The sequence below is a fragment of the Podarcis melisellensis genome (assembly GCF_964234715.1).
Source record: "Podarcis melisellensis genome assembly, chromosome: 1".
Taxonomy (NCBI): domain Eukaryota; kingdom Metazoa; phylum Chordata; class Lepidosauria; order Squamata; family Lacertidae; genus Podarcis; species Podarcis melisellensis.
Window position 1 is genome coordinate 134,066,431 of NC_138528.1, and position 27,209 is coordinate 134,093,639.

The 27,209-nt window shown below is 43.0% G+C and overlaps 1 protein-coding gene and 1 long non-coding RNA gene across 3 annotated transcripts in view; one reads left to right on the forward strand and one right to left on the reverse strand.

Moving 5' to 3' along the window:
- CPS1 (carbamoyl-phosphate synthase 1) overlaps nt 1-27,209 on the reverse strand; it is a 161,824-nt gene that overhangs the window by 10,784 nt on the left and 123,831 nt on the right. For both annotated transcript variants that reach the window (XM_081903146.1, XM_081903145.1), the window contains 9 exons: nt 26,824-27,005; nt 24,764-24,958; nt 23,576-23,643; nt 17,875-17,950; nt 15,981-16,058; nt 14,883-14,990; nt 14,227-14,316; nt 6,889-7,059; nt 5,121-5,195 (listed from right to left, as the gene is read on the reverse strand). In XM_081903146.1, coding sequence (XP_081759272.1) covers nt 5,121-5,195; nt 6,889-7,059; nt 14,227-14,316; nt 14,883-14,990; nt 15,981-16,058; nt 17,875-17,950; nt 23,576-23,643; nt 24,764-24,958; nt 26,824-27,005 — 1,043 coding nt within the window. The remainder of the gene's footprint in view (nt 1-5,120; nt 5,196-6,888; nt 7,060-14,226; nt 14,317-14,882; nt 14,991-15,980; nt 16,059-17,874; nt 17,951-23,575; nt 23,644-24,763; nt 24,959-26,823; nt 27,006-27,209) is intronic.
- On the forward strand, nt 720-1,786 carry LOC309363837. The gene is made up of 2 exons (XR_014165607.1): nt 720-1,092; nt 1,136-1,786. It is a non-coding gene; the product is annotated as an uncharacterized lncRNA (long non-coding RNA).

Sequence of the window (27,209 nt, forward strand, 5' to 3'; positions counted from 1 at the left end):
CATGAGGTGTTCTGGCTGTGAGCCCTGGAAGACCTGCTCCCTGCCTTGCAGGCCTCCCCCCCCCCCCGGCCTGAGAGGGCGAGACTCCAGCTGCAAAAGCTGTGGCTGCTGAAAAGGCTTGAGGCAGCCCCAGAATTCTGGGTTCAGGGGGGCACCTAACTGGCGATGAGGATGGGATCGATGGACATCAGAGCACAGCCAGACGTGGCCACCCTCTGAGCTGAGCTGAATTACGGAGCTGAAACACTGAGCATCACAGAGCAGAACCAATTCAGAGCTGACCGTTCTGGCTAGAGCACTGTGTTCCATCCATTGCCTCCATGTCGGCATCGGAACCATGGCTTCACTCGTGCCTCTACCGCCGTTTGCCCCAGCCTCTGAATCATGGGACTCCTACCTCACTCGGTTTGACTGCTATCTCCAAGCAAATGAGCTAACAAGAGGGTCTGTAGAGCAGAAGCGGGGCCTCTTCCTCAGCCTATGTGGCCCCGAAGTGTTCGTGATGGCCCTGAGCATCGGTTGCGCCTCTAGCAGTCCAGGCAGAGCCGTGGGACACGATTCAAGAGAAGCTACGCAACCACTACGTGCCAAAGCTGTCCAAGATTGCTGCCCACCATGCATTCTACCACCGGAACCAGGCAGAGGGGGAGTCAATTAACAACTACACCACCGCCCTCCGACCGGCTGCAATGCACTGCGAGTTCCGAGACTTAGATGGATCGATTCGTCTGCGGGGTCCGGGACATCCGTCTGCAACGGCATCTCCTCGCCAGGCCAGACCTCACGCTGCAGAAAGCCATTGAGGAGGCCGTGGCCACAGAAGCTGCTGAACTCTCCGCCCAGGAAATCCGCAAGGCCAGTAGCCCGTATTTAAAAGACTATGTTCACTGGGCAAACTGCACGTGTAAAGCTGTATGGTGAATAGGGTCAATTAATATGCTTATGTGCCTTACTGAAACCAATAAGGGTATTGCTGTATGTAATGGAACCACTATGATTGTAACTAATGCCTTATCTCGGTGGGGAGGGGTGTTATGTATTGAAGTTCTCACCCTGGCCACCAGGAGTATCGTGTGTATAGTTTTCACTCGTGTGTGTGTGTGTGTGTGTGTGTGTGTGTGTGGTTTTCACTCAGGTCCACGTCAGTTACTTTAGGCGGGAAACCCTGGGTTGTTGTTGCTACAATATTGACAGCCGGCTGCCTATAAAATCAGGCTGGCTGAGCTGTTTGCTGTTCAGTTCTGTTCCAGCTTACAAAAAAAGAGCTGCCTTGGAGAAATCGCTGCTTCGTCTGCTATGTCTAACCACTATTCAACGCCTATGGCCCCCAGTATCAGTATCAGTTTGGGGAGAGGCACAAAATGTGGGGTTTGTGGCACAAAATGAACGTAAAACTTTGGCATCTGTTTGAAGGGGATTGGACAAAGTTGGATTTTTGGGTGCCAGCTTGTAACCCCGGGCTGCGTATCAATTACTTAGTTTGGGAGGGCAGCACAAAACACAAGCTTTGTGGCATAAACAGCACAAAACAAGCACACAACTTTGGCATTAGTTTGGAGAGGATCCAAAATTTAGGGTTACACATCATCAAGCTCCAGGTCACCAAGCCTCAGCTTCCACAGCCATGAGCCACCATTGGCAGGATTGGCAGCAACAGCAGCAGATGAGTTCTAAGCTTATGATAATAATTGTACTCTTCTTAATTACACTGTTTTAAATGTGCATTATCTTTTTTTCTTAAGTAATGCTTTATTTTTGTAATGTTTTATATATATACAGTGAGAGAGACAGTGTGTGTGTGTGTTAATGTTGCTTCATTAAGTATGCATTCTGAAGTTGACCGCCTTCATAATCTTTTGTTTTGAAATCTTTAAGATAATACTTTAGTTTCCTGTTAATTATTTTGCTTTGAAGGTATGCTTTACATCTGACTTTCTTCTGGATTGTTTCATTTGATTTTTTTAAAACTCAAACCACTTTGAGTTTATTTCTTTGAAATATATAGCAGTACAGAAATGGAATGAATAATAATAAATATAATAATGATGATGATGATGATAAATACAGATGCTGAAGCAGTTTTACGGGGTGGAGCAGAAGCAACACAGGAAATACTAAGTTCAGGATTTCAAACAAAGGAACAAACAATGGAGCAAAGGCTTCTCCTAAGGAATGATGTTTGCAAACATGCTTGCTGGTTTTCCCCTCATGCACATTCGCTTTCTCTCCCAGGCTCCACCAAGGCAAAATAATTCCACCTTGGACAGGACTTCAATTCAAAGTGATAAAAACGAGCTTAATGGCCCATTAGTAAACCATTAATCTGTCACTCACTATCAGCTAGTAGGGTATGCAAAACCCCAAAGAGGCAGATCAACATGGATGTAACAATATTATGAGCCTGAATATAATTAACCCTAACAATTGCATTCTCTTCTACCCATCATTCTAGATAGCAATAGCTAAATTGTGCACATGGGGAAGGGAAACATCATCTCAAAAGTATTAGGGTTCTTTTACTGGCAATCATATCAGCGGTTGGAAATTCAAATTTAAATCAAAATTTATTCCACATACTTCGCTATATAGTGACGGCATAGTCACATGGGCAGTAAGTTCTGTGTGTTTAAAATGCATTTGGAGAATAAGTGGCTGTTTTACCATTAGAGTTATGACCCTCCATTCACTGGTAAGAAAGACCTTCTCTACTCGTCTGTTTTATGGCAATTGTGAATATGGATCTTTCAAAGTCATAAAAGTTAATAATCTCTCATTTATGACTAAAATATTCTTTCTCTCCATCTAACATGCAGAAAACTAATCCTCACCCCTTGGCTAAACTACTGTTCTTTTTTTGTTTCTCAAGATGTCAACTCCTTTCAGAAAGTTAGAAGGACAATCAGACTATTTCATCCAATTTGCTGCAGTTAAGGATTGGACTACAATTGGAAGAGTAGAATAACATATTTTTAAAAATCTCTGAAATGAGCAGAATCGACAATATTCCAGTAATATATTTGCAATACTCTACATGAAATATATCATATACTCTATAGATACTATATGTCAAAATTGAAGACTTATGATCCTATTCATCATATTTATTTTGTAATTATTGGGAGTAAATCCATTGCATTCATCGGGATTTACTCCTGAGTTATAGAATAGGGCTGCATATGTCCCAGATTAATTTGAGGTGCTTGTGCATACAAATGTTTAGGATCACAAAGGTCTACATGGAGCCCCTTCATTTCCACTTAAAATACAATTCTCCTTTATTTTTAACACCTCGGCAGTGCCTACTGGCTATAATATGCATGTACATTTAATTGCCCTATCTAGAATGAGTCTAGATAGAAGGGACCTTGAGGTCCCCTTGTCTCATCTCCTACTCATACCCATGGGTAGGCTTAACTGTGTGGGTAACATGAAAGTGGGTAAAATGGAAACTCTCCTTGACCATTAGCTCCAGTCGCGGACGACTCTGGGGTTGCAGCACTCATCTTGCTTTACTGGCCAAGAGAGCCAGCATGACTAAGCCGCTTCTGGCGAACCAGAGCAGTGCACGGAAACACTGTTTACCTTCCTGCCAGAGCTGTACCTATTTATCTACTTGCACTTGATGTGCTTTCGAACTGCTAGGTTGGCAGGAGCAGGGACAGAGCAACGGGAGCTCACCCCGTTGCGGGGATTCGAACCGCCAACCTTCTGATCGGCAAGTCCTAGGCTCTGTGGTTTAACCCACAGCGCCACCCGCGTCCCTCTAATACATACTTATTGCTATAGAATAAAAGCCTTAAGGCACCTAACAAACGAACCCATAATAAAGGAACACGCAGTGGATTCCTTCCTCTCCTGGGATATGCTAATTAGAGTGAAGTTATGGAAACGATCCAGAAATGGTATTATATCTGCAGCCATTCAGGGTTTGAAGAGTCCTACCCGCAGTTCTTTTTCTGCATTACACATCATGATGGTAACCAAGCAACCATAAAATATCACCCCAGGTATGTTACCCTGACGTAACTTCACAGTTCCAAAAAAGACCAAATATTCCTGTTTTGAAGTCTAGTGTTGTTTCTGTGACGCTGCATTAATGAGGATTTTGAAGGTTGTATATATTTGTCTGTCAGGAGCTGGCTAGGTATTTCATAAAATGTACTCTCTGTCACTCTGGAATATTTACCAGAACCTGACAGCTCTCTGTGAGGAAAAACAAACAGGGAGTTCAGGCCTTTGCAATGATCATCGCAAATAGATAGGACTCAGACACAAATGAAGAGGGACATCCAGTGGTCAAAAAAAGTTACTTTCTGCAGATAATCAGTTTGGTTAAGAAAGGTTAGATGTCTTTGCACTGGGTGGGGGGAAATGGCTTCCAAGGTCTACATTGCTTGCCCCCTCTACCCTATCCTGAAGACACCTAGCAATTTAAGTACAGGTAACTCGCAACTTATGTGCATTAAACTTTTATGCATTCAGCTTCACACGCTTCGCAAACCTTTTAAACAAAAAAAAAGCAAAAATTAAAAAAGGAGGCAGGCATGGGGGGGGGGGGCTTGGCAAGCCCACCTGCCATTGCACCCAATGTGTTTTGACTACAGTATATGCAATTTTGGCTTTATGTAACCCCACATAAGTTGAGAGTCACCTGTACAATAAAGATACCTTTAGTGAGGTGTCTTTTAAAAATGACCTACTCTCCAGTAAGAATCAGATTGTGGAAGCGCTGACTCAAGAGGGATCCTGGCCAGTAGAGTGAGTCAGCTGCCTTAAATGAACAACAGCTGAGGAGCTAGAAGTAGAGACTGCAATCTGAAGTCATATTTGAAGTAGAACTGTAGAGTGGTACCTCGGTTTACGAACTTAATCCGTTCCGGAAGTCCATTCTTAAACTGAAGCCATTCTTAAGCCGAAGTGCAGTTTCCCTAAGGAGGCCTCCCGCTGCCGGTGCCCTTCCGCCGTTCGGATTCTGTTCTTAGACCGAGGTAAAGTTCACAAACTGGGACACTACTTCTAGGTTTGCGGTGTTCGTAAACCGAATAGTTCGTAAACAGGGCTGTTCTTAAACCGAGGTACCACTGTATTGACGTTATGAGATAACATCTAAAAATTAGTACCTCCCCGGTGGATGCCATTTCACATCGGAGAATAGGGTCAACATCTCTCAGACGGGGCCAGGAGAACATTGGAGCCTAGAAAAAGAGAAAGAGAATAAATTGATGCTCCACTAAAATTTTGACACCAGCCCTCGCCCAACTTGTTACAATGAGAGGTACGGAATTAAGTGCTCAAGAATTAGGTTTGTGGCAGAAATAGTAATGATTTTTCTAAGGCTTGCACATGCTGTGACCCAAGAACCCAAGCGCAGCCCATGGGTGTTCCAGTGTGGCCAGCCAGGTGCTTGACCACTCTGCCACCCCAGCAAAAACATGGGGAAGAAATGCATGTACTCTGGCAGACTACGGTTCATATTTCCTTGGTCTGCATTTATACTGGTAGGTTGTAAATTTTGGAGACCTGCTCTTGGAGACTATTCACATTATGCGTACACGCTTAAAACATTTAGTACCATGTGGGTTGTTCAATGTGGGAAGAAATTAAATGCCATGTACTTCTATAACCCTAGGCTGAAATATGGTACCTGAAAATATTTCTCCAGTAAGTTATGTAATAAATATTTAAGCCTAAGGGTAAAATTGCTCTAGTTGCAGAGGGCAAGTGTGCCATGTTATGGCATCTAGGAACCCCTTCTGCCGATCTTAGCACCTAAAGGGGTCTGTGGGGAAGGAGGCAGCCTTTGAGGTCTTGGAGGCCTGAGTCATTTAGGGCTTTAAACACTAAGCATTTTGAAGGGCGCCCAGAAATGAACTGGCAGCCATGAGGCATGAGTTATATGGACTCTGAAGTGAACAGCAGCCAGTAACCCGGCTGCTGCATTTTGGACCAACTGAAGTTTATGAGTCATCTTCAAGGACAGCCAGGGACCCTCCTCTGTTCACCAAGACATTTATACAAATACCCACAATTTTTTTGCAGACTCATTCCCCTAAACTTGTCCAGTTATCCTTCTTTAGTGACAGGGTGGAAAACAGAGATGGACGGGGACAGACAATCCAACCCAGAGAGGCAGTTGTGATGGGTCGTCCGGTCTTGTGGCTGTGAGACAGACGCAGGGAAGCCTCCCCCTCTTTGGCTTTTGACAAGTTTGGCTTGTGGCCAGATGTTTGGGGCTAGCTTTTTAAATGGGAGAGCAAAAGTTCAAAGGAAGACAGTATCAGGGTGTTGGTCTGGGGCACTTCAGGAGAAGGTAAAACTAATTAATAATAATGTACTTAATATTTAAAAGGTTCTGTCAATCCCAAAGTGCCTGTTGAGATACTTCTAATTATTTCTGACATTTTAATAATCATACATGCCATAGGCACGTAAAAGCATTTTGTTGCCTCCTAGATAGACAAATCCTGTGGTTGTGACTTCCATACAAATAACTAAAGCAAAACACAGATATACAACAAAGCTTCTTTTGGGGTGGGAATAACCAGAGAGAAAGGGTCCGAAACTATGAAATCCAGGGCTAACCGCTTCTAGATACAGCAGTGTCACCTGTCTCCTTTTGGTTAAGCACGCCAGCTGCCTCTGCATACAATAACACTGCCAATATGCAAGAGTCACCCACTTTTGATGTTTCTAGTTTTTAATTCCAATCTTTACACATACACACACACACACACACACACCCTTTTTGCCCATTGCATTCACATCAAAAAGTGGGGATATTTAACCTATTTCTCTTACCAATATAACTCCTTTCCCCCCTTATCCATCAAATGAATGGGCAATCAGAGCTGAACATATCACATGAAGACTTAACTGCTTCAGGCTTACCTTAATGCCCACGTAGTCTGAAGGAATCATGGGTTTGGGCAGCGCAGGAAGGGTGTCCTCATGGACTTGCTCCCCAGTCATCACTTTAGTGGCCACATCAATGAAATCAAGACCAAGAGATTTGGACACAAATGGGAAAGAGCGTGAAGCTCGCAGGTTGCACTCTATCACCTGAGGATGAGGCAGGGAAAGCACCTTTAAACCCCGCGCCCTCATTGTGAGGAAAAACAAATGCCTTCCTTGCAGTGTTAGCCATTCATAAATGAGTTAGACCTCATTTCCCACCATCTGAGAGTGAATAGAAATGACCACCTGCTACACTCAAAGCAGATATAGGCAATAGCAAGAGGAAAGGCCTAGTAGAGTCTCAACACTTTCTGAGATCACATATTTTAAAGTCAGACAACCTGTACCCCCAAATGGTTAATCATTTCCTTCAGTTCATGTTTTGCAGGATGGGCAACATTTCCCATAACTGAACACTGCAGGCTCATAAAGCTAAATCGTCTTATTCTGCGGGCACTTTCAGGGGGAGCCACAAGAGAAGTGTATGTAAGAGTCAAGGGGGCAAGCGTGGCACATTTGAGTGTGACAGGGCACTACCAATGGGCAATAACGATACAGGAGGGATGGCGAAGGGGAAACAAAGGATCTGTAGACAGGAAAGAATTAGACTGAAACCATAAGGGGATTGTTTCACGATACATTGGGCCTCATCACTTTTCACTCTGAATTCCCAGCTCACATCAGAGAAGCAGGATAGGCTTTCATGAGAGTAGCTATGCTCCTTTATTGTAAGTATATGAAAGAAAGTTGCATACAGGCTTAAAAACAGTGTGCTGTATTACAGCACATGCACGAAGAAAATGGTGCCATGCTGCTACTGTTATAAGGAGGGAAGGGGACTTTTTTTTAACCTTGTAGGATTTGGGGCCATCCATAGTGTGAGTCTTTGAGGAGCACAAACTGAGGTTGAGTTGCCCTTCTAGCCTTGAGAGAAGACTTTGATAATAATTGCTTGGACTGGGAGGGGGGGGGACAAACAATAAATTTAAAAAATGTATATAGCAGCTTCAGGGGCCCCTGTAGAAGATCAGGAGAGAACATTTGATCTTCTCCCTTGCTCTGCTCCACAGTGGTCCCAACTCAAGTCCCTTCCCTACAATGCTGTCTCCACTGGCCTCAAATGAGTTTTCCCTCCTGGTGCAAATAGTAGCTTCCTGAAGGAGGGAGGGTTTTCAACAATGGACCAAGAAGGAAAAGGGTTAAACTCTCACTCCCACCTCCTGCTGTCCAAATATTGCTCTCCATCCCCCATTGCCATCTACAATTAATTTTTTTTTTTTTTAGCTGTCCATGCTAATTGCATTCATGCAATTAATGTCTTTCTTAGTTTGGTCCTGAAATGCTGCAATAGCTGGACCTGAGGGCTAGGAGTAAGTTTAGGCACTAGATTTTTTTACATGGGGGTGAGAGCTCTATGAAAATGTCGCCGTTTCAGTAAAACTGCTTTGAAGGCACACCATCTTCCTATGTTTTCTTCTACCCCTCTGCCTTCCATTTTGCTCTCTAGCTATCCATAATGACCGTAGAAAGCAAAATAGGTATGTATTGTAGAGTCAAACTTGTGCTGTGCTAACAGGATGAGTCTCGTATAACATTCTTACCAATCTTATTTAGTGTTGATCTGATTTAAGCCCAGTGCTGAGCTAACACACTTGCTGAGAGACGGCAATTCTACAGAGCTTGCTTTATCCTCAAATTACTGCATTGTGTGGGCAGACAGAGTTCTTTTCTCAAAATTGCATCACAGGGCGCCTTATAAAGTGGTGAATGGCAGAGTATCAGTGGTACAAAGACCCATGTAACAGCAAACAAGGCAGATATTATGTGCCTAGCACTGTCCCACGCGGTGCAGCAAACAGCGGCAACAGCCTTGGTGATTTTTTGCCCGGTGGGTATAATAATAATAATAATAATAATAATAATAATAATAATAATAATAATAATTTATTATTTGTACCCCGCCCATCTGGCTGGGTTTCCCCAGCCACTCTGGGCGGCTTCCAACAAAGATGAAAGATACACTAAAATGACACATATTAAAAACTTCCCTGAACAGGGCTGCCTTCAGATGTCTTCTGAATGTCAGGTAGATGTTTATCGCTTTGACATCTGATGGGAGGGCATTCCACAGGGCGGGCGCCACTACCGAGAAGGCCCTCTGCCTGGTTCCCTGTAACTTGGCCTCTCGCAGCGAGGGAACCGCCAGATGGCCCTCAGAGCTGGACCTCAGTGTCCAGGCAGAACGATGGGGGAGGAGACGCTCCTTCAGATATACTGGACCGAGGCCGTTTAGGGCTTTAAAGGTCAGCACCAACACTTTGAATTGTGCTTGGAAACGTACAGTACTGGGAGCCAATGTAGGTCTTTGAAGACCGGTGTTATATGGTCTCGGCGGCCGCTCCCAGTCACCAGTCTAGCTGCCGCATTCTGGATTAGTTGTAGTTTCCGGGTCACCTTCAAAGGTAGCCCCACGTAGAGCGCATTGCAGTAGTCCAAGCGGGAGATAACCAGAGCATGTACCACTCTGGCAAGACAGTCCGCAGGCAGATAGGGTCTCAGCCTACGTACCAGATGGAGCTGGTAAACAGCTGCCCTGGATACAGATTTGACCTGTGCCTCCATGGACAGCTGTGAGTCCAAAATGACTCCCAGGCTGCGCACCTGGTCCTTCAGGGGCACAGTTACCCCATTCAGGACCAGGGAATCCTCCACACCTGCCCGCCTCCTGTCCCCCCAAAACAGTACTTCTGTCTTGTCAGGATTCAACCTCAATCTGTTAGCCGCCATCCATACTCCAACCGCCTCCAGACACTCACACAGGACCTTCACCACCTTCACTGGTTCTGATTTAAAAGAGAGGTAGAGCTGGGTATCATCCGCATACTGATGAACACCCAGCCCAAACCTCCTGATGATCTCTCCCAGTGGCTGCATGTAAATGTTGAAAAGCATGGGGGAGAGGACAGAACCCTGAGGCACACCACAAGCGAGAGCCCAGGGGTCTGAACACTCATCCCCCCACCACCACTTTCTGAACACGGCCCAGGAGGAAGGAGCGGAACCACTGTATGAGAGTGCCCCCAGCTCCCAGCCCCTCAAGACGGTCCAGAAGGATGTTATGGTTGATGGTATCAAACGCCGCTGAGAGATCCAGCAGAACTAGGAAACAGCTCTCACCTTTGTCCCTAGCCCACCGGGATCATCAACCAGTGCGACCAAGGCAGTTTCAGTCCCATGATGAGGCCTGAATCCCAACTGGAAGGGATCCAAATGGTCCGCTTCTTCCAGGCGTGCCTGGAGTTGTTCAGCAACCACTCGCTCAATCACCTTGCCCAAGAATGGAAGATTTGAGACTGGGTGATAATTGGCCATCGTGGACGCATCTAAAGATGGTTTTTTAAGAAGCGGTTTAATAACCGCCTCTTTCAGCGGGTCTGGGAAGGCTCCCTCACGGAGGGAAGCATTCACTACCCCACGAAGCCCATCACCCAGTCCTTCCCGGCTAGCTTTTATAAGCCAGGATGGGCAAGGATCCAGGAGACAGGGAGACTTCCGGGTTAGCGCCATCGGCAATGGCGGAATTCCTCTGATCAAGAGGAACCCGCTCTGCGAAAATCGGGTCTTGCCGCCGCGGCGAAGGCGGAGACCCTTCAAAAATCCCAGGCGGAGGAAGCCTGGGAACGTGGGATTCGGTTGATACCAGGAGCGCCCCCCCTACTCGCAAGGAAACCCCTTTTTCGGGGATCCAAAGCGACGTGGGGTGAGCGGCGCGGTGTTTTGAATCAACCGCTATTTTTACGGAGTGAAGCCGCACAGCCGTTGCCGGAGAGCGCTGACTTTTTCCTGTGGACAATTGGACTCTAAACAAGTACCCGTGAGTAGAACGGAAAATTGGATTAAGAAACATTTTAATTTGGCACTGAAGCGGGAAGGTTCTAAACAGGAAGTCCACCTTCCGCTTTTGTAAATAGACTGAAGCAAAAATTGTGCAAGCTAAAGTCAGGAAAGTCGTATATAAAGGTTTAAAATTCCTCCAGTTTTAACCATCAAAACCCCTCTTGGAAGCAGGAGTAAAGACGGGGAATTTTGATTGTTCAAGCCTGCAGGAGAGAGAGTAAAGAAAGATAAATTTCCACCGTCTCAAACCTGGGAACGGGGTGTCAGAGATTTTTGGGGAAGTTCATTGACTGTGAATGGAACGCCTTTTGACAGATAGTTAAAGAAGAGAAACAAATTGATTCCAATGTTGCCTTTTGTATTTAAAAGAAACAAAGAATTTGAAAAATGAAAGTAATTCTCTTTTGTTGGACCTGCTTTCAAAAGATGGATACAAATAGAAATTGTCTCCTCTAGAGGGAGCTCGTTAAATTGTTGCTGGAGTCGATCTGGGGATTTCACAGCTGTGGAGATTAAGATCGTGGGACCAGACTCTGACCTTGAATAAAAATGTGTTTGGAAGAAGTTTTGGTGCTTGCTTTTTGCAAGACAAGCGCTTTGTTGGAGCAGATGCATGAGAAGATGGATTTGATGACTGTTGCAGTCAAAAATTTTGGACAAACAGTGAATATTTATACAGAAACCATTCAGGAGCCAACGCAGGAACCTGTTTTGACAGGGCAAGTGCAAATGCAGAAGATAATGGAGGAGGTTGCTGTTGAACCTCAAGTAACACAAATGGAGAGACCCGAGGCCCTGCAGGAGCATAAGCCGCTGTCCTTGAAGACTGAATTTGGAGTGGGCCAGGGGGAGTCTGGAGATGTGGGGGGCCTTAATTTTGGAAGGACTTTGAAACATGCTTTTAAATATTTTCTGGACTACACTGCCGACTGTGGGGAATGGGACTGTGGGGAATGGGCTGATCTGCTGAGGAGAGATATTTTTGAGTTGGAGTATCCCCGAGACCTACTCCTCAACGAGAAAGAAAAGAAATTAAGAAAGAGATCAACAAAAGACAAGGTAAAGTGCAGGTACAAACAAGAAGAAGATCTGCAGAAGGGACATGGAAAAGACTTAAGAGCCTCGGACATAAGATTACTAGGTTGATGGACTAGATGGAATGGACAGTAAGGACTGACATAACCCGAGACCAGGAAGAAGAGACATTGGAGGAAGATTGAAAGAAAAAAAATAGAAGGAACATTCTTTCACCTCTGGTGGACCTGCCCTAAAGTGAAGGCCTTTTGGGAAATGATATATAATGAGTTAAAAAAGGTATTTAAGTATACCTTCACCAAGAAACCAGAGGCCTTCCTTCTGGGCATGGTCGGCCAGAACGTGTTAAAGAAGGATAGAACATTTTTTATGTACGCTACAACGGCGGCAAGGATACTTATTGCTAAGAGCTGGAAAACCCAAGATCTACCAACACTGGAAGAATGGCAGATGCAGCTGATGGACTATATGCAACCGGCTGAGATGACTGGCAGAATCCGCGACCTGGGAGAGGAGAGGGTTGAAGAAGACTGGAAGAAATTTAAGATTTATTTACAAAAGTACTGTAATTTGGTTGAATCCTAACAAGGAAGCCAGAGCAGAAATAACTGTCTACCATTAAATTATAATTTTTTATTTGAGTTTAACCTAAATATTGCACTTAAGAGTATAATCAAGATGATAATTTGCTTGGAAAAATTCGTTTTTAATGATGAGAGTGGAAGCGGGAGACGTGAGGGAGTCCGCAATAGAATGAAAAGATGTTATGAAACCTATTTTGTTTGTTAAATATGTATTTGTAAAAAATCTTAATAAAAATTTTTATAAAAAAAAAAATGAAAGAAAAAAAATAAATAAAAATATTTTGGGAATTAGTGTAAAATTAATGAGCATTAGGAAAAATGTTGGAATGAAAATATTTGGCTTTAGTAGAAATGATATAAGGAATTATGTACAAATAAATATTAAGTTTTAAGCTTTAAGGTATTTTATGGTAAGATAAGGTCAAAATAAATTAAGGTAAATTGAATGACAGAATATAGTGAAAGATGGAAAGGATTTGCTGAGTTAATTAATAGGTTAGACTGTTAAGACAAATTACTCAATAAAAATTGAGAAAGATGGAAAGAATTTGCTGAAACAAAATAACTAAACTAGAATACAAAAAGGGAGGTGTGAGGAGGTCGATGAAACAAGTAAATGAAAGATAAAGATATGGAATATTGGATGTGTGTTTTTTATTGTTATTGTTGTATTGGTTTTTATGTTTGTTTGTTTGTTTGTTTTTTCCTTTTTTGATGTATTGTTTTGTATGTTTTGTTAAATTTTATGTTGTTTTCTTCTTTTCTTTTTTCTGTAATTTTGGAAACTTCTAATAAATATCATTTTTTAAAAAAAGGATCCAGGAGACAGGTGGTTGGCTTCACTCGTCCAAGCAGCCTGTCCACATCCTCGGAGGTAACAGATTGGAATTGATCCCACACAACTTGACTAGACAGGACTCTAGCACTCTTCCGCCCTGGCCCTGCTCCCACGGTGGAGTCTACTTCTTCCTGAATCTGAGCGATTTTATCTGCAAAAATCTTTGCAAAATCATTGCAGGAGATCATGTGGCCCGTACTGGGCCCCGATGTCGCAGGTGGTTCCGCTAAATTGTGAACCACCTGAAAAAGTCTCCTGCTGCTGTTTTCTGCAGATGCAATAGAGGCGGCGAAGAAAGTCTTCTTCACCGTCGCTATCACCACTTGGTAGGCTCGACGTTGAGCTCTAACCTGTGTCCGGTCAGATTCGGAATGAGTTATCCGCCACCAGCGCTCTAGCCGTCTCAACGATTGTTTCATTGCCCTCTGATCCGTGGAAAACCATGGGGCTGTCCGGGCTCCATGCAATCGGAGAGGGCGCTTCGGAGCCAAACAGTCAATAGCCCTGGTTAACTCCACATTCCAGCGAGCCACCAGGGAATCGGCTGAAAGGCCATCAACATGGGATAAAGCATCCCCTACCACTCTCTCGAAACCATTTGGATCCATTAAGGGGCGGGGGCGGACCATCCGAATCGGTCCCACCTCCCTGCAGAGGGGAAGGGTCGCAGAGAAGTCCAGTTGCACCAGGAAGTGATCTGACCATGGCACTTCTTTCGTTTCGCTTTTACTTAGTGTCAGATCACCAACATCCATAGAGGTAAACACCAGGTCCAAGGCATGTCCGCAGCTATGGGTTGGGCCAGACTTATTCAGAGACAGCCCCATGGGTATCAAGAAAAAGAGGGCTTTTGAATGAGAGCTCCCTCTTTATTATGATGATGAGCCACTTTGTACATTGAGCTAAAATGGGTCTCACCAAGACTTCATTTCCCCGGATGAGAAACTGAACATTGAATGGTCCAGAGATAGCAAAGGCATCTGCAATCTTCCTGGTTGCAATTTTCACCTGAGAGAACAGAAGAAAGCATGTATTTACTCAGACAACCTCCTGCCCCCCAAAGTAAAACAACTACCACCGCAGCAACAACCTGAGAACCTGGAATTGGACAGCCACCGCTCCCTTGAACATCTTGCAGATAAGTGCTGGCTCTTCACTGTCAGAACTGCCCCAAATTACGCCTGAGAATGAGCTCCAAGTTGCGTTTCCAGGCTTGCTTCATCGTTCCCTAACTCCCCCTAACACAGCAAATAAAGGAAGCAGCCAGATCTGCAACATGGAGGACCAGTGGGTCTCTCCATTACTTGTGGATCAAGACGATGCAAATAATGTATCTCTGAGTTAACTTGCTTGCCCTGAGGCAGAACACATATTGGATTGCTGTAGTGCCTTGGCACAGAACATACACTAGCCTTTTCCTCTCATTTAAAACAAACTCTGTGAGAGCTACCCAATTCCACTCTGGTGGCCATAATTGTTTTCAGTGTGTCTCTAAAGAGTTTATTAGTATAGTTAATAGTGTCCACGGTCTAATGCTGCCCGTTATCATTAAAACGAAACAAAACCACGCTGACCTTCTCCAAGGCTCCTTGGCTCATCGTTTGTGCAGGGAACATCAACGTAGCATCTCCAGAGTGAACACCAGCATCTTCCACATGCTCAGAAACAGCATGACAGATAACCTGCTCAAAAAAGAGCCAGTAAAAGTGTTAGTATGTAATAGCAAACTGTGGTAGCTAAAATGGCTGTGAGCCAGTGCTTCGTGGTTAAATAAGCTGTACAATGTTTAAACCTTGTTATCTGCTAACGACTGTTATCCCCAAATATCTTCTCTCTTCACTTACCAGCCTTCTTCTAATTTAACAGCCCAATTCTATACATTTCTACTCAAAAGCAAACCTGCTGAATTCCATAGGACTTACAGCCAGGTAAGTATGCATAGTGCTGCAGCCTATTATCGTTCTAAATATTTTGTTTTACTTAGGTCCAAGCTATCTGAAAGATTGAATTCCCTCATATGAACTTACCTGGAATGTTGGGTCCTCACTCCTGCCCTATTTTATAGGGTTTTTGTAAGGACCACAAAGTACCTCAAACACAGCATATGAATGCTTACTTACTATTTTTATTTACTTCTATTTGTTATGCCAGGCTGTTTAACACTATGGTGATGCTTGCAGTGGATGCCGGGAATTAGAGATCACTCTGCACAATTACTGTACCATGACATAATGGAGAGCCATTCCAGATCCATCACAGAATTCAGCTAACATTTTTCAAACTCTCAGGGGCAATCTAAGATATCCTCTGCTATGTGTGAACTGATGAGTCTGCTATACTGTATCTTGTTTCAAGCTTTGGCCTGGTTGGAATGGGTCCTTGAATTCTGATAACGCATTTTGCTTGCGTAGATGGAGGCATGTGCAGTTGTGCATAGTAATGAGCCTATTGTCCATGCATTGCTCCACCCACTTTTGCCGCTGGCCCCGCCCACCTCTGGCATGTGTTCCCCGAAAGGTTTCCCAGAAGAGAATGTTGCCCCCATTGTGAAGCGGGCACCGCATCCCTGATCTAGAACTTGGAATGAAACATTTGTTAAGCTGCTTTGATATTCCGTCTGTAAATCCCGGGAAGTATTTTTTTAAAGCATTATTTAAGGAAGAAGTTTGTACCTTTCCATTCTTTGCAACAGCATCCATTTCCACTTCCCGAGCTCCTTCAATGAATTTTGTCAGCACAACAGGGTGTTCCTATTGATATCACAAGGAAGAAAAAAATATACATCCTGTATGACTATGATTTGGCATTGTGTTAGTAACTGGCATGAATTCTAGTATTTGAAATATTTCAGTAGAAAGAAAGGATGGGGGGGGGGGGAAGTCATTGTAACAGAATCAGACTTAGCAAGTTTGCAGCCCCCTCTTGGCTATGGAGTCGACGTTTGGAAATGAACTGAAAATTGCCATAATGATTTGCAGCCTACATGGCATAAGAGCTGGGCTCTTTGAAAACCGAGCTTCTTCTGAGAATGTGAAAATCCAGTCCAGAAAATGGAAGCGTCTCTAAATGTAAAAACATGAGTTCTATCTCAGCTTAAGCATTAGGAAACCCGCACTGATGGGGTGGGGTTAAAGTTGTTGCAATTGTTTGTAGCTGAGAAAAGTTTAATAAAGTTGTGGCCCTCCAACAAGCACATTCTGGGGAGTGTGAGTAATGGCGGCGGCTGCTTCTACATACGCAAAATGAGTTATTATTACTCGGGAATCATGTGCAATTAAAGAACATTAGCAGGAAAGATTCACAGACTGGCTTAAGAACTTTCATGTAATTTCAATATGTTGTCTGAAAACAAACTCTTTAATCTTCCTTTCTTCACGCCTCTTCTACAGCTTCATCCTATACTGTACATCACTACCAATGGCAGTTATAGACGCAAGTCAGCAGAACGTATAATTGTTTAATACTGCACATAACGATTGCTCAGGATCTGTTTCCTGGGCATTGCCGTATGCTATTAATTCTCCTTAAAATTACAGACTACACTTTTCTTACTCCAACTGAACATCGCCCGGCACACCAATCAAACTTATTTCCCATGAAAAGTACAAAATAAAAACAGCCAACACCATTTTGTCCTGGATCTTCTGAAATACTTTCACTGGAAAATTGTGACTATCATCATTCACACTGCAATCTCTTTAGGCCAATAATGACAGCAGGTTAATGCTAAATGGGGCCAAAGGAAACACAGGCGACACAAAGCAATGTAGTTAAAAGTTTTATTTATTTTCATTTTTTTAAAAATGAAGCCATGAAATTCAATTAACTAATAAGGGTATAAGCAAAGTTCACCTGATCTGGAAATTTAATAATAATAATAATAATAATAATGAAGATGAAGAAGACAATACACATCTGTTATGTACTGAGTTGAATAGGATCCAAACTGCAGCAGTCTGATTGGTCCTAGAACAATAGGATCCAAAATGCAGCAGTCTGATTGGTCCTAGAACAATAGGATCCAAAATGCAGCAGTCTGATTGGTCCTAGAACAATAGGATTCAGAATGCAGCAGTCTGATTGATCCTAGAACAATGCAGCAGTATGATTGGTCAGCAGTAGCCACCCAATCCAGCTCCAGATAGAAGTGAATCCACAACCTGATTGGTCTACAGGAGAATTCCGGAATTAGCCAATCACGTGCAGCCCATTGTGTAAATAATGTATATAAAGCAGATACTTTGAGGGGACTTTCATTCCTCCTCACCACTATGAGCTGAATAAAGAGCATGAAATCACTTTGCGACTCTGAGTATATTTCAACATCCATTTGCATACACACTACTACTACGAATTTACAAATGCCTTAATCTTTTACTGTTACTATTAGAAATCAAAGGCACCTTTGTAAGAAGGAATGTTCCAAGTATCAAACAAGTTCCCAAATTAAGAGTGTGGGAACATGCAAGACTTCATGTGGATAAGCAAATTTAATCATATTCAAGTTTCCTAAAACAAATAAAAATCAAATGAGAGGAGGGAAATGAGGACAGTGTTGCATAATACCTGTGAAACTCTGGTTGCCTCTGCCAAGAACTTTTTCATCTCTTTTTCTGTATGGACTACATTCATTGCTGAGCCACTATGAAGGAAGAGGGTAGGGAAAGGTTAAAGATACTGTCATATCACACTTTTCATCTGTCTTCCATTCAACTCATCCTCCCAGTTCTTTCTTAAGCTGAAAGGATAAAGAAACACTTCACCAAAGGTAAACAATATTGAACTTACCCCTAAAAAGGTGAGTGCCCCCAAGAATATACCAAATCAGGGGGAAGGATTATTGACTAAAGATTGTGTAAAAGGTCTGGTTCTCCCCAAGATCTACTCTTGCTCAATCATTTGCAATAGTTTCACAGGTAACTTGGCATTGCTGAAAACAGCAGTGTGTAAAATGCTAATTCTGGGACAGTAAGTTTTCAGCTTGGTTTGTCATCCATATTTGATCTTTCATAGCGGGTTATTTCACACAAAGCCCAAACAATTCCATTTTGGAATCACAAGAATCATGTCAGAGAAAGTTGAGAATGAGTGGACCTATTGTTTGTCATATCAAAATACAATGCCAACACAAATGTTCACAGTTTTCTCAAGGTTTGTTATTTCTGAATTTGGGGTTTGGTCAGCTATAATATCTGTGAGATACAGTAGTTTAGGTACACTGGAAAAAACAGGTAGGTGGGGATTCAGTTCCCCCCACCCCACCCCACAAGCCATGTATGCATTCTCTTTATGTAGTTGCTTTGCTATTTTCTAAAATCCTCAATATGGTGATTTTCAGCTCATGGTTTGCACTCTCGCCACTTTGTGTGCCTTCAGAAGAAGAATATTTTTTATGGAAAAAGTCATCATGAAATTCCACCTTGAAAATATCCTTGTAAAGAGGATATGAACTTCCTGTTCAGAAACAAGGATGAAGCCATTATTCAAATTCATGTTCTATCCTGAGTTATCTAGCTAAATCATACAATCTCTATGACATTGTATGGTATTCTCACACATTGCCTGGGGCCAACCCAGAAATATTTTTGATTTTCACAAACCCATAGATCTTGACGTTTGACCTGAAAGAGACGCCCAGGTTTGTTTCAAACTATGGTTCAATGCAATGTGTGAACAAGGTCATCAACTAAGAGTCTGTCTAGGTGAATTGTTTATAGAGTATGCTCTTGTCTTTTTAAAAATTTCTTCCACACCATCAGAATGATTCCTACTCTTTTTGAAGAATGAGACCAGATTTTGTTATCTGCACCATCTAAAGATCTTCTGCTCCTGAAACATCACAAAACCTCCCTTCGCTGTTTTGGTATTCAACCAGTAAAAATCTGACTTATGTCCAGGTGTCTTTTTTAAAAATAATTTTACCCTTGATATTCCAGAATTGTCTAATTGTTCTGCCTATAAAAATTGGGTTATGAGTGTGTGTATGTAGGTGGGTTTTTTTGTTTTTGTTTTTACCATTTCACCCTCTGCATTCTGAAATTCTTTAAATTCTTCTGTCAGTAAAAATCTGACTCTTGCTAGTGCCTTGATGCTTAACCCCAGAATTTCAAAGAATCATAGAGTTGGAAGGGACCACAAGAACCATTGCTTGAACCCATGATCCTGAGATTAAGTGTCTCATGCTCCACCAACTGAGATATTCCCTCAGGGTGGAATAATAATAATAATAATAATAATAATAATAATAATAATAATAATAATTCTACCCCACCCATCTTGTTGGACTTCCCCAGCCACTCTGGGTGGCTTCCAACAGAAGGTTAAAAAATACATTAAAACATCAATCGTTAAAAATTTCACTAAACAGCTTCAATACTGCCTGATCTCTCGTCTGAAGTGACTCAGAAGTGGCGCAAAAGAGGTGTTGCTCAGGCACCGTATGAAACAGCAGGAACACAACCAATACCTTCCACACTGCTGAACATATAGCAGGATCATACTGAATCTTCCTTGAAATATTGCAGTCTGGTGCCTGTTATTCTGGAATACCAGCAGAAGAAAACACCACCACCACTGCGTGGAACCACGCAGCAAAATCCAAAAAGACAGAAGTGCTGCAAAATCCCTGTCCAGAAGAGCCCAAAGGTGGCAAATGCCTAACCTATTTGTGAAACACCTTTTCCCCTTAAGAAAAATTGGTGTTTGAAATGCTTTTGGAATTCGATACAGTTTTGTCTATGTGGTTGGTACTGTTGCTCTTTCATACCAAAATTTTAACCACTATGCTGCATCAGTTCTTGTACAATACTTCATATTATGGGATCTCTAGTTATTTTTTATTAAACATTCCACTGGAACTAATGAGGATGAAACCATTAAAGCTATGTGGAAGTTATTCCATGTGCCAATTACCTTCAAAAGAAGAGTAAACCTCCTTTTGCAAGATGTCCCTGTCTTTCTAAACAAAAGATCAGCACTTCAGACAGATCAAAGAACTCCTTCTAAGCTTGAGAATCCTGTGGATTGCTTTAAAAAAACCCATTCAAAAGAGGTTTTAATTGAATTATTTAACGGTAACTTACAGTTAATCATATCACGAAGGCCTTTTGCACTTATCAGATTCCCGCCCCCTGCTTAAACATTCTTTCTGCTTCCTTCAGTGCCAGGGTTGCACCCCTCAGATGGATAGTTTGCCTCTCTTCTATTATCAGAAGGCTTCAACTCAATTTCCATCTGCACGTGTGAACTGTGCTCAGCAAACTCTATTTCTCTTCCTACCCTCTCATCTGTGAATAAGCACTTTGCCACATTAAGCTTTGTTGAGGGAGTATTTAGAACATCTCTGCGCACTGATTCAGCTCATTCCCAGCTCTCCTTGTTTTGTTTTGTCAGCCATATCCTGAAAGAAAAGCAGCTGCCACGGCACATACTTGTCATAAAACTGTTACAAGTGAAAGTCTGGTATTACCATTAAATGCCAGCATTGTTCAAATTTCTAACATTTATTGTTGCATATTATTCAATCATAAGATGGGGAGAGGAGCCCTCTGAGTAATGGTACATTACCCTAAGGATGTCACATGAAATTGTAGATATGGTCAACACAACATAGGTATGCCTATATTTCTCAATAATTGAAAAACGAGGCCGGCAAGATGCGTGTTGTGACATCCTTAGGGTAATGTACCATTACTCAGAGGGCTCCTCTCCAGATCTTATGATTGAATAATATGCAACAATAAATGTTAGAAATTTGAACAATGCTGGCATTTAATGGTAATACCAGACTTTTAGACATCTGAAGGCAGCCCTGTTTAGGGAAGCTTTTAATGTTTAGTAGATTATTGTATTTTAATATTGTGTTGGAAGCCACCCAGAGTGGCTGGGGTAACCCAGCCAGATGGGCGGGGTATAAATAATTATGATGATGATGATGATGTTAGGTTCCAGGAGGCCAACTGGGCTACCGACAGACCAGGTCCACTTGCAGGTCCAACTGCTAGCTTTACTCACTGCTGCCAGGTTTCCAACTTACCTTCAATTAAGCAAAACTAGTCTATTTGTAAGGAGGGTTGTCACCACCCTTTGGAGCCTTTCTCTTGTAATTGTTGTTCCATGTGGTATATGCCTTACATTTTGTTATACAAGAAATTCTCTACTGATCACTATAGGAGTGGAAAATACGTGGGATCCAACTCCAAAAGGACAAATTTTATTTATCAAACCAGTGTTGGATGCTAGAGATATGGACTATGGGGTGCAGACTTTCCTGCTGTGGGCAGCATGTCAAATGCAACAGTGCTAACAGGATGGCTCCACCAGAAAGAAAGCGGACACCAACTTTGCTACAGTTTTAGCACATGCTGAAAACCCGGGAACTGATTCTGTTCAACTTCAGCCCAGCTCAAACCCAAGATCTGCTGGGATGAATTTGGCCCTATGCCATCGTAACTCCATCCTAGTTCTGCCAGGAGTTACACATGACTTAAACTGACATAAGTTTCACCAGCTTCCCAGAATTAGGATTGCTTACTCTGTTTTTAACTACATTGTATGTTAGGATTACTGTACTACTTCTATTCTTGTACACTTGCCAGAAGCATTTACATGACAGGTGGTATATAAATCTTTTAAAATAAAAAATAAAGTGAATAAAATGGCTAGATCTACTTCACCACTCCTAAAGTAAATGAGAGAAACAAGGGTTATTATTATTTTTCTTTTTAGCAAGGATGACATCCTGTGATTTACTAAGGGCATTCAACTGACTTTTATATTGCCCAGTACATGTCAGAATTTTTGACCCATCTTCCTGGACCTTTTATAATCTTAAGATATTACCAGTAGCTGTCAATTTATCTACATTTCTGACAGTATAGCATGCATACACAAACATTAGGTGACATCTTTTCTTTTGAAGAGGGTATACATGGGGAGGTCCCAACACATTTGTGTGGGCAGCATTTGCCAAGATATTGTTCCCAATACTTCCATGTGACTTTTTAGACCTGCAGGACAGTGACTGTACATACGCCTCATAGCTGGTACTGAAGCCGTCAAAGATGGATGCATGAAGGATCAACTGAGCTGCTAAACAGACATATCAGTTAAGAGCATCTGAGTGGGCATTATCCACAGAAAACAATAGTATCACCACTACTATCTTCTAGGATTTGAAGCGCCAAAACCCAATTGTCCAGTTAAGAAATCACTTTTTCATGGTGTTGGAGAAAGAGACTTTTCAGACTGTTTACATGATCCAATTTGATTGTGTTTTTCAGCTTTGTAAAAGCCCATCACAGATCTTAAGGCAGGAGCACTCCTGCCATCATCAGGTGCTCCTGAGCATCAGCAGCGGTCATCATTGTCTCTGCTCAGACGGATCTGATGCAAGCAAGCAGGAAGCAAGAAAGCGAAGGGAAATAATTGCTGCCCAGACTAGAGTGGCTTCCAAGAAGTAAGCCTTAGGAGGAGACGGCTGAAAAGAATGTAGGCTGAGGAGCAGGATAACCCAGGGTACTCTGGGAAGGGAAGAAAATACGTGAAGATGGTCACTCGCTTGGATGGCTTTGGAAAAAAGAGGATGGGGTAAATTCATGGAAAGTCAGTCAATCCACCCGTGAGCCAGGACTGCCAAATGAAACATTCATATCAGCTGCTGATGTGGGGCAGGGGAGCTGGAGAGAAACAGAAGCAACAGAGAGTGAATGTTGCCTTCATGTCCTGCTTGGGACTTCTCCAAAGCAGGTGGTAGGTCACTACTGTGAAAAGGAGGTTGAGCTAGATAGCTTCTTGGTCTGACCCACCAGGACTCCTCAGAGAATTCGCCCAAGTGCTTTGAGTGAAGGGACATGGGCAATATGGGAATGGGAAAGTCAAGGTTAACCGCCAGCTGCTATGTAGGGGACCCCAGGTTAGGAGACTCTTCTGATTTGGAAACTGGGGAGCAAATAGCCCTAACATTGGTTTGGTGCAGTTGGTCCAAAGTCAATACTCTGTAATCAATGTGATGCTGACAAATGGCAAAATGACTAAGAACCCTACATTGAAGTTCTTAATACAATATTAAGTTGAGAGAGCCTGCTGTTGGCTCAGATATACAAGTGCCAGGCAGGTCTAATACTTTTTCATTATCTCGGTACCTATCAGACCTCAGCTTCTTGGTCTAAAAACTGAGCAGCTTCCATAGGTAGCACAGCGGTATCCTGATAGTGCAAACAATGTAGGAAGTTCAATTTACATTGTCAAGGGCGGGGGAGAGGCTTACCTCAAAACATAGGAAGGTCTCAGCAAGCATGGGTAGCCAACCAAGTTAGCAAATTCAACAGCATTCTCCTAAAAAGTTGGGAAAAGATCTTTTTTATATATAAGATACTGAGAATGCCTAGACATGTTTGTACAAGTAAAATCTGGATACATTCTCAGTCTTTGGTTGACCTGAATACGCTAATCTGTATATGGAGGAGCGGAAGAGTGTTCTCAAAGGTTTTTAGAAGAGAGAAGGAACCTAAACACCCTGAATGGTGATATCACACAGCAGGTCACAAAAGAAGCCTTGCAAATGAAAGTGGGGTGCTTAACATTTTGGGTGTGTTTGAACCATCATTCTGCATGATGCAAACAACCCTAGGAGGCAAAGCTCAGCAGCAGGCGGCAGGGTTGGGCTTGGCCACTTATCTGACCTCTCTCTGGCTGCCACTGCTGCATATCAGGACAAGGAGGGGGAAGACGAGGTGGTGATGAGGTTGGCACAGTGCAGGTGCCACAGCAGAGCCCACCTGGTGTTTCTGCCAAGGTCTTTGTACCCCACCTACCCCATCCTTCCCCACTCCACCCTGGTATGCAGGGAGGCCAGGTGCAGCGCCCACCTCTCTGTCTGCTCCTGCCAAAGCTTGAGGTCTTGTGCCTCCTTCCACTCATCCATGTGGATACTTCTGCTTAACCATGTTTGCCATTTCAGCCAAACCATGGTTAACAATAGCTATGGCTTGTTTGAAACAAGTCAACTACAATTCATGCTAGTTTCTCAGGCCAGATGAAACAATGTTGTGGGTAATTAAAAATGGTCACACAGAAAGAGAGAGGGGAGGGGGAGCATGCAAGGTTCTCCTGGGCTCTCTGGACAGGCATGGCAGAGCAAAAACAACCCCCCACTCAAAATTCCTGGACACCAAAAGTGCTTCCTAAAAAATTCAATGCCTCAGAAACATGAACAGAACACAGTGGGATAGGAGGAAACACATCTTCAAAGCCCTCACATGTATAGGAAGGAATAAACCCAAGGAAAGGATTACGATCCAGCTAGGAGACAAGCTTGCTTGCTCCTACATCCATGCTGCAGGATGAATGCACCCTTCTAAATGCAAACAAAGAAAATTAATTGTGAACAGTGGCTTAAGCCTTCAACTGCTGCTCCTTAAATTACTAAACACAGATTAGATGTATGTCTACATACCAAGGAATTAACTGCTTTCCAGGGTGCTTGAGCTATTTGCAGCTCATCAAGAACAGCAGAGAATGTAGATCGATCCTCTGCCCGGTCAATCTGCAGCGGCTTAGTGCCCATAATTCTAACTCCATTCCGGTAAAGTGGCACAGCCAGGTTGTTTGGAATCTGCCCTCCTACAGAGATGATGCAGCCATTGCATTCCTATAGAAAATGAGAACAGAGAGAAACTTAGACACACACACAAAAACACACCACAAGTTGATTATGTGCAGCTCCTTGCCAAACTAAACCATCTATTATCACAATCAGAAGCAAGGTAGAGAACAGCTTGGATTCAGAGAAGGATGAGATTTCAGTAATTGTCTTGCTCTATTCTGCCTTGGTTAGACACACCTGGAGTCCTGTATCCAGTGCTCGGCCACAATTTAAGAAGGATATTGACAAGCTGGAACGTATGCAGAGGAGGGCAACCAAGATGATGGAAACCAAGCCTTATGAGTAATGGTTGAAGGAGCTGGGTATGTTTAGCCTGGATAAGAGGAGACTGAGAGGAGATATGATAGCCATCTTCAACTATCTAAAGGACTGTCACATGAAAGAAGGAGCAAGCTTGTTTTCTCCTGCTCCGATAGCTTCAAGTTACAAGAAGAGAAGTACTTTCTGATGGTTAGAGCTCTCCTTTGGGAGATGGTGGACTCTCCTTCCTTGGAGGTTTTTAAGCAGAGGTTGGGTGGTCACCTGTCAGGGAAGTTTTAGTTGCGTTTCCTGCATTGCAGGGGCTTGGACTAGAGGACCCTCAGGGTTGCTTCTATAATTCTATGATTGTTTTACTTTCTCATACATGGAATTTTAAGCTTCCCACTTTGACACCCCCAAAACAACTCTCTGTAAAAAAGGGGTGTTGTCCAGAGCAGCACCCTGTGGGGTGCACCAGTCCCAAGGGTTGTTTGCAGCTCTGTCTGCCAAAGCCCCAGTTCTCTCCTCCCAGTAAGCTCCAGGACAATATGAAAGAACCCTCCCTCCCTCCTCTAGTCCGACACCACTAGCATGACTTTCGTCTGGGCTAAGTCAGGTGGGCCAGTTTTAAAAACAGAATTCCAAAGGAGTCACATCATGAACCCTGACTGCTAATGGGCGACCTGGTGCTCTGACCTCGAAAGGGCACTTGGCCTTGTTGCTAACAAAAGGAGTGTTCTCGTGTCTCAAGCCTGGAGGCTTTTCACCTGCCCCCCCCCCATAAAAAAGAGAGAGCAAGAGCGAGGAGAAAGGTACTTGACAGGTGGTATTAATTGGATTGCAGCTCATGCTGCCCTAGTAGGAGACAGGGTCAAGAATTCAAGCATTTTAGGAACAGAGTTGCAAAGAAAATACATTTTTAAGTATTCTGCTTAAGCACTTTGCTGAGCCAAAGGTGACAATGAGACTGACTTTACAAAATGGAAGGTTTAGGAAACCTTGGTTTATATTCTCTGAGACTATTTGGGTTTTTTACCTCCTGTTGGGAGGTGTCCAAGATGATGAGCAGGCTGAGGCAGCACAGAGACCTTCAAAAACTGCTGCACATCTATCAGAGCAACTTTTTGAAAGCTGTGTTTGGCATTTGAAAAATCATGTTAGCTTCAATGGCATTGTCCTCATGCATAAAATTAAGCATGTGTGTAATTGCTTTCACAATCACAGGTTAAAACTAAGCTCAGCAAGGGCAGGACAATTTGATCCATAAATAACTGTGAAATAAATTAAATCAGCTTGTAAATACTGTGCAATATGTCATCTTTGGAAAATAATTCTATATTTATTTGGCAGTCATTATGGAGCAGTTGGTTAGGAACTGCAATGCCATGCAAAATATAATGCCAGGGTCTTTTTTAAAAAAAAGTAGTGCCCACCCCAAGGGGACAATGAGACTGACTTTGCAAACTGTTTGGCACGTGATCTTTTTTTGGCCTTGATCTTTTTTTGAGGCTGTTTGGATTTTGGATTAAAATGGCCTTGATCTTTTTGGCCTTGGCCTTGATCTTTTTTTGAGGCTGTTTGGATTTTGGATTAAAAAATAAATAAAATACCTCCTGTTGGTAGATGTCCAAGATTCTCTCCAGGGACAGTTCATCGAAGTAGAGCCTGTCACACTCATCAAAATCCGTGCTCACTGTCTCCGGGTTGCAGTTCACGACAACTGTTTTCTTACAGAGCTGTCGCAATGTGCGGATGCAAGACACAGCACACCAGTCAAACTCCACGCTGCTCCCTGCCAATGAAAAAGCAAAACCAAGTGAAGTTTTGAAAGGAGATCATGGTGCAGGCAGGTTTTAAAACATCAGGAGCGGTGAAGGGCAGAGCAAAGATTCCCACTGCCTCCATGTAAGCCTCCCAGTAACTCAAAACCTGTGCAAACATCAGCAATACCTGTGAACGACTGAGTTCATAGAATCATAGAGTTGGAAGAAGCCTC